Genomic DNA, 14464 nt, shown 5'->3' with positions numbered 1-14464 from the left:
TGCAAAGTCAGGCAACAAAACGCTGAACTGCACACGGTGCGAGGGGGGTATTTCTAACTATTTTTTTTTAATCATTTTAACTATTCACACTGCTTCTTATTCCTCTCATCTGCTCTAGAGCTATCAAATTAAAATTCAAACTTCAAATATTCATCAAATTTAAGATACAAATGCACATTTGAATGCAAAAACTGTATTCGAGTTTAAGAAGTGTAGCAAGCACTAGTACCAATTTTAATTAAAACATATTGTTCACAAAACGACTGGCAAGATATTAAAAATGCACTAACAATGTTTTTTGAAGAAGAAAAATCTAGAAAACTTTTATTTTTATACAACTGAGCAGTTAAGGGTTAACCTTACTCAGGGCCCATTTCACGGATTTGAACCCATGACCTTCCGATCAAAAGACTTAACCACTGTCATCATATGTGTATAGGAAAGAATAATTCTAGTGTATAAATAATCCAGTGATAGTCAATAATGTTGGAGATAAGGATTGAGCAGTTTATGCTGCATGAGCTGAAGCTGAACAGTAAATGAACACCAGTAAACTGAAGCACTTTACTAGCGGGTTAATTAACTCACCCAAATGCATCCTATACACTGAGATTAATCAGACATATACACAAGATAAAAGTAATATTACAAGTTGCTTCTGCACAAAATGGCTCAAATGCACAAGTGAACTTAAACTTAAGTAGGGCGTTAGGTAAGTCATGTGAATACACACTGCATAACTAAAAACTATTATCTTTTGTGCACTAAAACACAGATAATGAGAAAAAACGAAAGAATTCACAATATTGTATTACAATAGTGTAACATTGCAATGTTATTATTTCAGGAGATTAGGTTTTCACAACAAGGGCAGTTTTCAGATGTTTTTTTGATGCATGTTTAAGTTAATATATAAAATGTGTGAATATTTGCTTTCATTTTTGCATTTTCTTGTCAACAAAAAATGCTGTTGACTAAAATTAATAAGTATGACATGATGAAATACTGACTAAATTTAAAGGATACTTTCATCAGAAAACAGCAACTATGCTATTAGATTATCATTATATTGGTGGCATATGGTCTTAAAATTCCATCGTCCAACAAACGTACTTATTGTGACAGGCCTACATGCCACACCATAACACACAATAGGAAATAAACTTCCACTTTTTTAGTATTCTGTAAATATGTGATGATGTGAGATACTGCATGGCAACATATTACAGACAGTTTTCAAGGTTGAATGTATACATTGTAGTGAAGTCTTTTTTTTTTTTTTAAATAATTTACCAGGACAAAAGCAAAGACAGAATATCAAAGTTTGACACTCTCCGCCACTCTATTGCTGGCATTATCCGTTCACCAAAGTCTGTACTGGGCTCATCCTCAGTAAGTACTATGACTTGTCCTATAGCAATTTCAGTTTCTGACTGCAAGTTGAATACAGCGATTACACAGTGATAGCCCATTACATAAATAAAATTGATATGCACTGCTCTTTTTGTATGGTTTTTATAATCAAACGTAAACTGAAAAAGACTGACAGATCCAGCACACTCTAATTTACTCACTTTCTTCTTTCTGCCCCCCCAATCTAGTTCATTGATGTGATCCCCATCAGTGAAAAGCCATTGGGGGAACAGGAGTGGTACCATGGGGCGATTCCACGCACAGAGGCCCAGGAGCTGCTTAAGCAGCAGGGAGACTTCCTGGTTCGTGAGAGCCATGGCAAGCCTGGCGAGTATGTACTCTCTGTCTTCTCAGATGCCCAGCGCAGACACTTCATCATTCAGTTTGCAGATGTGAGTACTGCCAAACATTTGGTGTAAAATACTGTCGGGTGTAAGAGATTTTAGACATTACCTATTTTTAGAATGTTAATTGGAGTGCATCAGTCCATGTCAACAGGTCAGCAATAGAAACATTTCTAAAACCAGCTTTAAAGATTACATTAGCGTACATTAGTGTTCCTCTGTTTGTATGTTTTTTTAGTTTTTCATTGGATATCGATTTTACATAGTTTAATTCTCTGTTGTTTTGCAGAATCAGTATCGATTTGAAGGCACTGGATTCCCCACCATTCCTCAGTTAATTGAGCACCATTACTCTACAAAACAAGTCATTACTAAAAAGTCTGGAGTCATGCTTTTAAATCCTGTCTTAAAGGTATTACACTTTATTATTATGTCCTGTTTTGTTTTGTTTTTACAGATTCCCTAAGCTGTTTTAAAAATGTTTTTTTAGATTTTATTTTGAAATGATGTTAAATTTTAATTGGAAGTGTTGTTGGTCTACATCCATATATTAGTGGTTGTTGGTCTTTGTCCCCTACACCTCATGAACCATGCACTAGCCCTAGGTGATATGGCAATGTAATCACATATGATGATAGACACGTGACCCATTGTCAATGTTTGACGAAGTCCATACTAGAAAAAGATACTCTGTCAAATATCTTTTTAGTCCCATTTTATTCTGCATGACTAACACTTTCAACATGAAAACAGTTGAAACAGAAAAAGTTCAGCGTAAATACAGTTTACTGTCCTTATTTTTTTTAAACGAGTGTTATATAATAGTTGACATGTACTGTTTTGTAACTAGTAAGGCTATTTTGTGTGTGTGTGTGTGTGTGTGTGTGTGTGTGTGTGTGTTTTAAGGATAAAAAATGGATTCTTAATCATGAGGATGTCATTCTTGGAGAACTTCTAGGAAAGGTAAGTCCTCTCTTTCAAATTAATATCTTTCAAATTAATTAGATTTTAAAGATCTCTCCAAGCATTTTTTTTCATGTGGTCTACATACAAAAAGTCACCGCAGTATGAATTGTGATTTAGGGCAATTTTGGTGAGGTGTTCAAAGGAATGTTGAGGGATAAGACACCTGTGGCTGTGAAGACTTGTAAAGAGGATCTCCCACAAGACCTGAAGATCAAGTTTCTTTCAGAGGCGAGGTGAATGGGGTTAATTGAAAAGTTACCTTAAAAAGGCTGGTGCTGCTAAAAATAAATCACAAATTAGTATGACCAGCCTTATGCATATTAGATTATGCTAACTGGTTTGCACTGTATTTAATACATTTTTGCGGTATTATTTGGTCATTCTACATTTTATCTCCAAAGTTTTGTATGCTGTCCATTGAATATTGAGTTGATTTTTTTAATGGTGTGTTTTATTTTATCCTTAAGGATCCTTAAGCAGTACGATCATCCCAACATTGTGAAGCTAATAGGAGTCTGTACGCAAAGACAGCCGATTTATATAGTGATGGAGCTTGTGCAAGGTATGCTCCTATAGTCTACCAACTAACTAATTAACTGAAACTTCACAGTAACTGCAGTGTATATATACAGTCAAGTCCATAAATATTTGGACATTGGCAAAGTTATTGGGTTTTTTGTTTTGTTTTTTGTTTTTTAGCTGTCTACCACAGTATATAGGAGATAAAATTAAATAATTAGTAAGAGGTCAACGTGCAGACTGTCACCTTTAATTTGAGGCTATTTTCATCCAAATAGAGTGAACGATGTAGAAACAAAACCCCCATCCCTTCCTTTTTAAGGGACTAAAAGTAATTAGACTATTGGCTGCTCAGCTATTCCATGGCCAGGTGTATGTTATTATAAAGCAGGTCTAGAGCTGATTTCAAGTCTGGCATTTGCATTTGGAACCTGTTTCTGTTAACTCTCAATATGAAATCCAAAGAACTGTCATTGTCAGTGAAGCAAGTCATTATTAGGCTGAAAAATCAAAACAAAGCCATCAGAGAGATAGCAAAAGTTTAGGTATACCCAAATCAACTATTTGCTACATTCAAAAGAAGAACCCACTAGTGATCTCAGGAACACCAAAATGCACAGAAGTAGATTTGATTAAAAAAGCAAACAAAAAAAAACATACAGTTCTGGAACAACATCCTATGAACTGATGAGACAAAGATCACTTATACCAGAATGATGGGAAGAGAAAAGGATGGAAAAGGGAAGGAACTGCTCATGATCCAGTGCATGCCTCCTCATCTAATGGCATGTACAGTGCCATGAAAAAGTGTTTTCCCCCTGTCTGAATTTCTGAATTTGTGGACATTTCAAACACTGAATAACATTACATCTTAATGCAAAACCTTAAATGCATAAAAGGACCCTGAGGGAACAAACACTTCAATTTGATACATTTTATGTATTTATTTAGAAAAGATATTCTACACCTAATTCCCCTGTTTGCAAAAAGTGATTGCCCCCTTCTGTTCAATAGCTGGTTAATTTCTTTATTTAATTTATTTATTGCAGCTATATTTCTTCTTCTTTTACTTCTTCTTCTTCTGCTCTTGAGTTTATGGCAGCCCATAGAACCATACATAGGAAAGTTATTACATTTGGCCCACAGATCGGGGACAATCTGAAATGTTATGATGGCAAATTAGAGTCACTATCTGAAAACTTCTAGCGCCACCAACAGCTCAAATTTGCACTCATGTTGATACTTATAACTTTTGACCCGTAAGGCTGAGAAATAAAATTTTGTTCCTCTGCTTCCTTGCCTTGTGGCGAGTCGAATGTATACTATGTTTTCAGTTTCTGCCATTTTAACTTTTCTGAATAACTTGCTTTTTTTTTTAACTCGACCTAGACAGTTCATTGAATCTTCACCAAATTTGACTTGCATCATCATCAGTCCATGCTGGCAAAAACATATCAAAAGATTTTTGATTGACCAAACCATTTTTGAATAAGGCGCAAACAAATTCAATGATGAGCACAGCGAAATGGACGTCAGGCTATATCGCCGGAAGGCTTTAGTGCAGGGGTCTCCAACACAGCGGTTGCGAGCTATCAGTAGCTTGTGACCTGATTGTAAAAACATTCTGGAAACCTTTTTCTATTTCTTCCAATCAGAGTGGGCTACCCCACTCCTTATCCCACCCCTCCAATGTAGTATTGTAGTGTAAAATGTAAAAAATAAAAATGTAGTATTTATTTGCCATATCGTCAGTCACATCAAAGTTTCAATCAAGCACGTCATCACGCTTATATTATAGTATTATCTAGAAAATTTTATTTGCTTCAGGATGAGTAAAGACAGCATTCAACCAAAGTAAAGGAAGAAAACATACTATTTCCATGAGGAATCGGAGAGTGAATGTAAGCAAAAGATGTGTGTGCCTAATTTGCGCCACTGGCATTGCTGTTAAAAGAAGCAATCTTGAGCACCATTTCATTCAAGCTCATGGTAACCTTGCATGGGACTTTCCTCAGGATAGCGGGCTACGAACTGAAAAGGTAAAGCAGCTGAAAGCAACACTACAAAAGTAGCAATCTTTATTCACCAAACTGATAAAGAGAGAAAATGCTGTTTAAAAAATCATTTAAAGTGTTTCACATCTTGACAAAACTCAAGAAGCTGTTCACCAGTGGTTCCATGGTGAAGGAAGTGATGACTGCAGTTGTCGAAACTTTGTTCAGTGACCACAAAATGAAGACAAAAATTATGTCTGCTATCGATTGTCACGGTTTCCCCTTTAGGCAGCGCGCTGGAGAGCATATGGGCACACGCGCACGAGCAAGGTGCGCGAGCGCCTGCTCTTCGAATGTTGACAACCGTGACATTGTTTACTATGGACACGTGCATTTGTTATGTTTCTGTTATGTCTCCTCCCTGTTCTGTCATAGGTTGTTGTTTGAGCGTGTGTCTAGATTGGTGTCAGCCATCAGCACTTAACGCGCTGATTATGTTTGCTTATATACCGTGCGCCTCCCAGCACACAGCGCGGAGTATTAGTTTAGATTCGATACGATAGATAGTCATAGTCTTAGTTATAGTCCATGTTAGGTTCCTTGTTAGAGTTATTTAGGTTAAACTTTAGATATAGTCCACGCTGGTTTTTCCGCTTCCAGTCCTATGTTTCTTATTTTGTATCTTGACCCTGTTTTCTGTGACCGCGACCTTGATTCCTGCTTTGCCCCGTTTATGCCTGTTTGCCGATCGCCTGACCTTTGCACGTTTTTGGATTATGTTTTTGGGTCACGATTTGGATTTACCTGCTTGTGTCTCTCTTAAATAAAACTGTTAAACTGCATTTGCATCTGTCCTAACCTCCCTTACGTCTCGGAACGTGAAAGAATACCTATGCATGGCCGCATTTCTTGTCCATGCAGTTCCCTCAAAGGTACGCTGTCGAACTTCTTCCAGAGACAGCGGGATTGGGGAGCTACCCGCTGGAGTTCCTCTTCAGCTGCCAGGTATATTTCTGCAGCCTGGCCTAATAAGAGACAGTGGATCGGGTTCTTAGTGTCCAGGTTTTGCAGTCCGGCCCGTGACTGGGCGGAGCAGCTGGTGAGTACTGGGTCCTCTGCCCTCCATGATGTCACTCAGTTTGCGTAACTTTTTATGGAGGAGTTCACGCAACCAGGGCAGATACACGGTCTGGATTTACTGGGGTGGGGAGTCAATGGACAGCCCCAGGCTGACCTGCCATTCAACCTCTATTATGAGGGGATTGACAGGGCAGCCTCCACAGATCCGCTTCAGGTTCCAGCCAACGTGGGGGAGGTTTCTCCGAGATGCATGACTGAGGGCCACGGGAAAGAGACTCAGCTCCAATGTCCCACATGCAAGAAGCTGAGTCTCCAGGAAGCATTTTTCTGCTCTAAGGTATCCTTCAAGAGCAGCTAGCGTCAGCACAAGCGTCTACACAGAAAAGCCCCTGCGGAACTACAGCCAGAGGTCAACGTAGCAACCTCTGTACCAAAGTTCTAACCTGAGACCCATGAGGTGGTCTCACCCGCCAAGCTTCAGCCAGAGGACAACGTGGTGACCTCCGAGCTCGAACTTGAGACTTATGAGGTGGTCTCACCCACCGAGCTCCAGCCAGAGGTCCACGTGGCGACCTCAGAGCTCCAGCTTGAGACCCACGAGGAGGTCTCAGCACCTGAGCTCCAGCCAGAGGCCAACATGGCGACCTCAGAGCTCGAACCTGAAATCCATGAGGTGGTCTCACACGCCGAGCTCCAGCCAGAGGTCCACGTGGCGACCTCAGAGCTCCAGCTTGAGACCCACAAGGAGGTCTCAGCACCTGAGCTCCTGCTGGAGGTCAAGGTGGCGACCTCAGAGCTCCAGCTTGAGACCCACGAGGGGGTCTCAGCTCCAGAGTTCCACCGTAACGCCAAGTTCCAGACCCAAGCCCTGCTCACGCCAAGTTCCAGACCCAGGTCGAAGAGACGACCAACCCAAGCCCTACTCATGCCAAGTTCCTGACTCAGGTCGGTGCCAAAGTCAGTACTGACCAGTTTCTGCTCATGCCTGAAGTTCTGGTCATGAACAATCAAGCTTTAATCACACCAGAGTCTGCTGACATGATCAACCAAGTGTCTGTTGACATGGACAACCAAGCTCTGCTCACGTCTAAGTCTGCTGACATGACCAACCAAGTTATGCTCACGCCAGAGTCTGTAAATATGTTCAACCAAGTTCTGCTCACAACTGAGTTTGTTGAAACGGACAACCAAGCTCTGCTCACGTCCAAGTTTGCTGACAGGATCAACCAAGTTATGCTCATGCCCGAATCCACTGACACAGCCTACCAAGTTCAGCCTGCAGAGTCCACTGAGGACGTCGCTCTGCGTTCCTGTTCCGATGTGGACGTCACTCTGCTTTCCTGCTCTGCTGAGTCCGTCGCTCTGTTTGCCTGCTCCACTGAGAATGCCTCTCTGCTTTCCTGTTCCGATGAGGACGTCGCTCTGCTTTCCTGCTCCGCTGAGTATGACGCTCGGTTTGCCTGCTCCGCCGAGGACGTCGCTCCGCTTTCCTGTTCCGCCGAGGACGTCGCTCCGCTTTCCTGTTCCGCCGAGGACGTCGGGCCGCTTTCCTGTTCCGCCGAGGACGTCGCTCCGCTTTCCTGTTCCGCCGAGGACGTCGCTCCGCCGAGGACGTCGCTCTGTTTGCCTGCTCCGCCGAGGACGTCGCTCTGTTTGCCTGCTCCGCTGAAAATGTCTCTCTGCTTTCCTGTTCCGATGAGGATGTTGTCTGTGTTCCTGTTCCGATGAGGACGTCGCTCTGCTTTCCTGCTCCGCTGAGTATGACGCTCGGTTTGCCTGCTCCGCCGAGGACGTCGCTCCGCTTTCCTGTTCCACCGAGGACGTCGCGCCGCTTTCCTGTTCCGCCGAGGACGTCGCGCCGCTTTCCTGTTCCGCCGAGGACGTCGCTCCGCTTTCCTGCTCCGCCGAGGACGTCGCTCCGCTTTCCTGCTCCGCCGAGGACGTCGCTCCGCTTTCCTGCTCGGCCGAGGACGTCGCGCCGCTTTCCTGCTCGGCCGAGGACGTCGCGCCGCTTTCCTGCTCCGCCGAGGACGTCGCGCCGCTTTCCTGTTCCACTGAGGATTTCATCTGTGTTCCTGTTCCGATGAGGACGTCGCTCTGCTTTCCTGCTCCGCTGAGTATGACGCTCGGTTTGCCTGCTCCGCCGAGGACGTTGCTCCACTTTCCTGTTCCGCCGAGGACGTCGCTCCGCTTTCCTGTTCCGCCGAGGAAGTCGCTCTGTTTTTCTGTTCCTCTGAGGACGTCGATCTACTTTTTTGTTCCGCTAAGAACGCCGCATGGTCTCCTGGTTCTCCTGGGGGGGGTTATGTCACGGCTTCCCCTTTAGGCAGTGCGCTGGAGAGCATGTGGGCGCGCACGTGCACGAGCAAGGTGCGCGAACGCCTGCTCTTCGAAAGTTGACAACATTGTTTACTATGGACACGTGCATTTGTTATGTTTCTGTTATATCTCCTCCCTGTTCTGTCATTGGCTGTTGTTTGAGCATGTGTGTCTAGATTGGCATCAGCCGTCAGCACTTAACGCTCTAGAGATGGTCATAGTCTTAGTTATAGTCCATGTTAGGTTCCTTGTTAGAGTTATTTAGGTTAAACTTTAGATTTAGTCCATGCTGGTTTTTTTGCTCTCAGTTCTATGTTTCTTGTTTTGTATCTTGACCTTGTTTTCTGTGACCGTGACCTTGATTCCTGGTTTGCCCCATTTATGCCTATTTGCCAATTGCCTGACCTTTGCATGTTTTTGGATTAAGTTTTTGGATCATGATTTGGATTTACCTGCCTGTGTCTCTCTTAAATAAAACTGTTAAACTGCATTTGCATCCGTCCTAATCTCCCTTACGTCTCGGAACGTGACATCGCTGATGTCCAGCTCAGTGGCAACACAGTGGCAAGGAGAGTTTCCTTTCTTTCTTCAGATGCGATGGGACAGTTAGAACAGGACATGGAAACGTGTAAATTGTTTTCATTTCACTGTGATGAATCAGTGGACTTGAGTGATACAGCCCAGTTGGCTGTTTTTGTTCAGATGGTTTTTATGATTTTTCCACCAAAGAGGAAATTTTACATTGCTTCCTCTGAAAACCATGACCAGAGGAGTTGACATCTACAATGTTTTGAAGAACTAATGTGTGTGGGAGGGGCGTGCCCCTTGAAAAGTTGGTGTCTATGACAACAGTCTGCCTCCAGCCATGATGGAGCGCCACTCTGGATTTATTGCACATTGCAAGACTGACCCAAACTTTCCTAAATTTCTGAACTATCATTGCATCATTCATCAGCAGGCGATCTGCACTAAGGTTATGGGTTTCGATCATGTCATTACACCAGTTGTTCGGATTATCAACTCAATTTGAGCACACAAACAACGCAGATATTTCAATCTGTTTCTTGATGAAGTTTCTATAGAGTATGGCAATATCCTCATTCACACAGAAGCCAGATGGTTGATTAGGGGTAAGGTACTTCACTGCTTTATTTCCTTTCTGAGTGACATTAAGGCTTTTATGGAAGCAAGGGGGGAGGACGCTAACCTGTTGTCTGATTCTGGTTGTCTACTAGTCATTGGGTTGGCGGTTCGATTCCTGGACTACATGTCTCCACATGCTGAAGTGTCCTTGGGCAAGACACTTAACCCCAAGATGCTCCCGATGGCAAGTTAGCGCCTTGCGTAGTAGCTCTGCAGCCATTGGTGTGAGTGTGTGTATATGTGTGAATGGATGAATGAGAAACAGTGTAAAGCACTTTGTAGAACCGCTAAGGTTAGAAAAGCGCTATGTAAGTGCAGACCACTTACCATTTACATTTCAAAGCAGATGGCTGAACTGTTCAATGCCAATATTATGTAGATGGAGGTTATTAATCTCCAAAATCATATCCAGCTGAAATCTCAGCAACATTCACATTTCTGGAATGTGGTAGACCCAGGAAACTGCAGGAACATTCACCAAGCTGTGCTCAAAGCATCTGCATTATTTTGATCTACATACCTTTGTGAAGCAGCATTTTATGATATGAATGTGATCAAATCTAAATTCAGAACAAGGCTGACAGATGAACATTTAAATGATTGCATAAGGGTGAACCTAAGTGCATACACAGCAAAATATACCTCTCTTGTGGAATCAACGCAGTGTCAGTCAGCTCATTAACGGAAAAAAATATATATATAAATAAATAAATAAAAAAAAGTGTGAATGCATTTATGTCATACTTGTGGCCTATCATGCACTTTTCTCATTTACCATGCACTCTCATTTATGTGGCATTTCAAATGTAGGCCAACAACTGTTTATATTCTAGTTTAATTTAGTTTGGACTTGACTTTCATTAATGTGTGTGTGTGTATGTGTATGTATGTATGTGTGTATATATATATATATATATATATATATATATATATATATATATATATATATATATATATAGACAACTGTATAGTTACAGTCATGTGAAAAAATAAGCACACCCTATGGAAATTGTTGTTTTTTTCTTGACATATTTGGACAAGCAAGCATTTGATCCTCTTTGAAACAGTGCTTATTAATAAATTTGATACAGTCTATCAAATGACACATACAGTTGACTTTTTGTAGTAATTTTCAAAAATTTTAAATCAACCAAAAAAAAAAAAACAGATCAGTCACATGGAAAAAGTAAGTACACCCCTACATGTATCGCACCTTCAAATCCATAAAATTAGAATCAGGCGTTCAAGATTGGGTGCCAGTGATTAGAACCTGCTTAGAGAGTGCAGGTGGAACCAGTCTTATTTATACCCCTCTCATATCTAGTGTCTGGTGTTCCCTTTGTTATTGAGGTGTGTGTGGGGTGTCATCATGCCAAGATCTAAAGAGTTCTTTAAGGCGTTCAGAAAAAAAGGTTGTGGATGCCTATGAGCCTGGCAAGGGATTTAAAAAGATCTCCAAATTATTTTAATTACTTCATTCTACTGAAAGGAAAGTTCAATTCAATTCAATTTTATTTGTGTAGTGCTTTTTACAATAGACATTGTCTCAAAGCAGCTTTACAGAAATATATTAACACGGTATACAGATATTAAAAGTGCAAATTTATTCCAATTGAGCAAGCCGGTGGCAAGGAAAAACTCCCTAAGATGTTAAGAGGAAGAAACCTTGAGAGGAACCAGACTTGGAAGGGAGCCCATCCTCATCTGGGTAACAACAGATTGTGTGAAAAAGTTCATTACGGATTTATATGAAGGCTGTTTGGCCTTAGAAGCAGCCGTAGTCCCAGCAATCTGGAATTGGAGTAGATGAGAGCTCCATCCAGAGGTAGGACAGAGGAAACAGATCAGGCATGTTCGGAGAGCAGAAAGGATCAGGATCTCTAGTATCTCCATAAAATTGTGTGTGGCTCGATAGAAGGAGAGAGGGAGAGAAAAGATTATTAGGACTGTGCTTAGCGTAACAAAGTCTAGTCGGGGTAGGCTTGAGTAAATAAATACATTTTAAGCCTAGACTTAAACGCTGAGACTTTGTCTGAGTCCCGAACACTAATTGGAAGACTGTTCCATAACTGTGGGGCTCTATAAGAGAAAGCTCTTCCCCTTGCTGTAGCCTTCACTATTCGAGGTACAAAAAGTCATCTACAAGTGGCGCAGATTCCAAACCACTGACAATTTGTCCAGGAATGGCTGTCCCAGCACATTAAGCCCAAGATCATACCATTTGATGCAAAAAGAAGTCTCTAAGAACCACAAAACTTTCACAGAATCTGCTAGTAAGTCTTGCAACTGCTGGTATGCTTCTACAATCAGAAAAAGATTGCACAAATTTGACCTGCATGGGAGGTGTGCCAGGAAAAAGCCTTTGCTGTCTAAAAAGAACATTAGAGCAAGACTACAGTTTGCCAATGTGCAAATAGGCCTTTTGGAATAATGTGCTCTGGACGAATCTAAGATAGATATGTTTTTCACAGACCAAAGACAGCCTTTCAGAATAAGCACCTCATACCAACTGTGAAGCATGGTGGTCAAAATGTTATGGGTTTGGGGTTGCTTCACTGCCTCAGGGACTCCACAACTTGCATTCATTGATTCAACTATGAATTTTGCATCATATCTAAGAGTGCTTGAAGATAATGTGAGGCCATCTGTCCAAAAGTTGAAGTTGAACTGAAAGTGGACCTTTCAACAGGATAATGATCATAAGCACACTAGCAAATCCTCCAAGGTATGGCTCAAAATTAAGAAGTGGAGGATTATGAAATGGCCTAGTCAAAGGCCAGATTTGAATCCCATTGAAATGTTGGGATGGCAGAGACTGGTGGACAATTATGCAAAACACCTACAAGAGGTTATTTCTGCTCAGGGCAATAGTAGCTTCTGAGGACAAGGGTGTACTTACTTTTTCCACAGAATAATATCACATCTATTGATATTTCTGTTGAATAAATGATTGGAAAATATATTTTTCCTTGTGGTTTTGTTTGTCAGTAAAGTATGTCAACTTCATTAATAGGCACTGTTTCAAAGATGCCCAAATGTTTGCTTGTTCAAATATGTTAAAAAAGCCAACAATTTCCATGGGGTGTACATATTATTCAACCATTGAGACGTAGACTTACTTGTGTGCTTTGGATCATTGACTTGTCGCATGACCAAACTCTGCTTCAACTCACGGACAGATGACCTGACATTCTCTTGAAGAATTCTCTGATACAGAGTAGAATCCATGTATCTATTTTTCTGGTCTGTGAATTTATTGTCCTGCACTCATCTTACACTGTGTAATGCACTTTATGTAGTCTTTCATACTGTTCACTGTTGCCCCCTAGTCCTGGATAAACTACATTTTGTTCTGATGTAGTGTATACTAGTTATATATTGACAATATTGAGTATTGACAATGAAAGACACCTGACTTGAATTCAGTTCCCTCAATGAAAGCAAGGCATCCAGTTTCAGATGTAGCAAACATCTTTTGTATGAGGTTCTTTCTTCTTACTTTAAAAAGCAATGTTAGGTTTTCTCCAGACATAACAGGGCCCATGTTGGCCAAGAAGCTCCACTTTAGATTCATCTGTCCATAAAACATTGTTCCAGAATTAAGGTGGATCATCTAGCTGTTTCTTAGTGAACTTGAGACGAGCATTTATATTCTTCTTGGTTAGCTGTGCCATGGATCCCATTCTTGCCCCATTAGACTATCTGTATACTAATAAAATCCTCTGTTAAATCAGACTAAATATAATGTGAGAAATGGGCACAAAATCAGGAATTTAGATAAAACCTTTTTCTTGGCATTGCTGCTAATGGAACTGGTTCCCTTGCATTTATTGATGATTGCTGACAAAAGCAGCAGAATGAATTCTGAAGTGTACAGAATACCCTGTATTATTTTCTCAGATTCAGTCAAATGCTACACAGCAAAAATAACAGTAACGATGTCAGTGTCCAAATATTTGTGGATCTTCTGGTTGCACAATGTACAACTTTATAATTTGCCTTCTCACTTGCCTTCCTGGACAGGAGGTGACTTTCTCTCTTTCTTGAGAAAGAAGAAGGAAGACCTCAAGACAAAACAGCTACTAAAGTTTGCTCTAGATGCAGCTGCTGGAATGGCCTACCTGGAGCTTAAGAACTGTATCCACAGGTAGGAAGCACCAAAGTTGAGCATTTAACATGGCTCATCATCCAGATCCATTTATGTCTGTTTTTGTGAGTTATAAATGGTCATTTGGTTTAATGAGCGTAGTCACAAAGAGATGCTTTGCCTTTCACACTTTATTCACAGAGCTAATGTAATATACTGTATACGTGATTCATATGGAATGCATCAGAAATGCATCATACTACTAAAAATTGTAAATTTTTTTAATTTTAAAAACTGTGGGTGAGCCCCATGCACAGCTTAATTCTTAGAATGGGGTGGGGAATAGGGGTGGAGTTATTGTGAGAAAAAGCTGCATGTGTGTTATTTATTTATTTGTGGTGTGGTTATAATAGGGGTGATATGGTCAGCTTCTTTCGTTCTATCAAGTACTGTGGCTGAAGAATTCTGAAGTTTGTTTTGAGAAATTATTTTATGAAAGAGGAAAGCATGAACTAGACAAACTGGAATAAAAAATTCAAGACAAGATTCTTTATTTCTGCACTTGATTGAAAAACCATTAAAATGTCACATACAAACAA

The 14464-nt window shown here is 41.0% G+C and overlaps 1 protein-coding gene across 6 annotated transcripts in view; it reads left to right on the top strand.

Moving 5' to 3' along the window:
- fer (fer (fps/fes related) tyrosine kinase) overlaps positions 1–14464 on the top strand; it is a 111321-nt gene that overhangs the window by 51670 nt on the left and 45187 nt on the right. For all 6 annotated transcript variants that reach the window (XM_053618224.1, XM_053618229.1, XM_053618227.1 and 3 more), the window contains 7 exons: positions 1297–1392; positions 1602–1805; positions 2047–2169; positions 2664–2720; positions 2841–2956; positions 3191–3285; positions 13802–13925. In XM_053618224.1, the coding sequence (XP_053474199.1) occupies positions 1297–1392; positions 1602–1805; positions 2047–2169; positions 2664–2720; positions 2841–2956; positions 3191–3285; positions 13802–13925 (815 nt within the window). The remainder of the gene's footprint in view (positions 1–1296; positions 1393–1601; positions 1806–2046; positions 2170–2663; positions 2721–2840; positions 2957–3190; positions 3286–13801; positions 13926–14464) is intronic.

This window comes from Ictalurus furcatus, chromosome 28, assembly GCF_023375685.1.
Source record: "Ictalurus furcatus strain D&B chromosome 28, Billie_1.0, whole genome shotgun sequence".
NCBI classification, from domain to species: domain Eukaryota; kingdom Metazoa; phylum Chordata; class Actinopteri; order Siluriformes; family Ictaluridae; genus Ictalurus; species Ictalurus furcatus.
The sequence above is the reverse complement of the archived record's forward strand: the minus strand, read 5'-3'. Positions and strand labels throughout refer to the sequence as shown.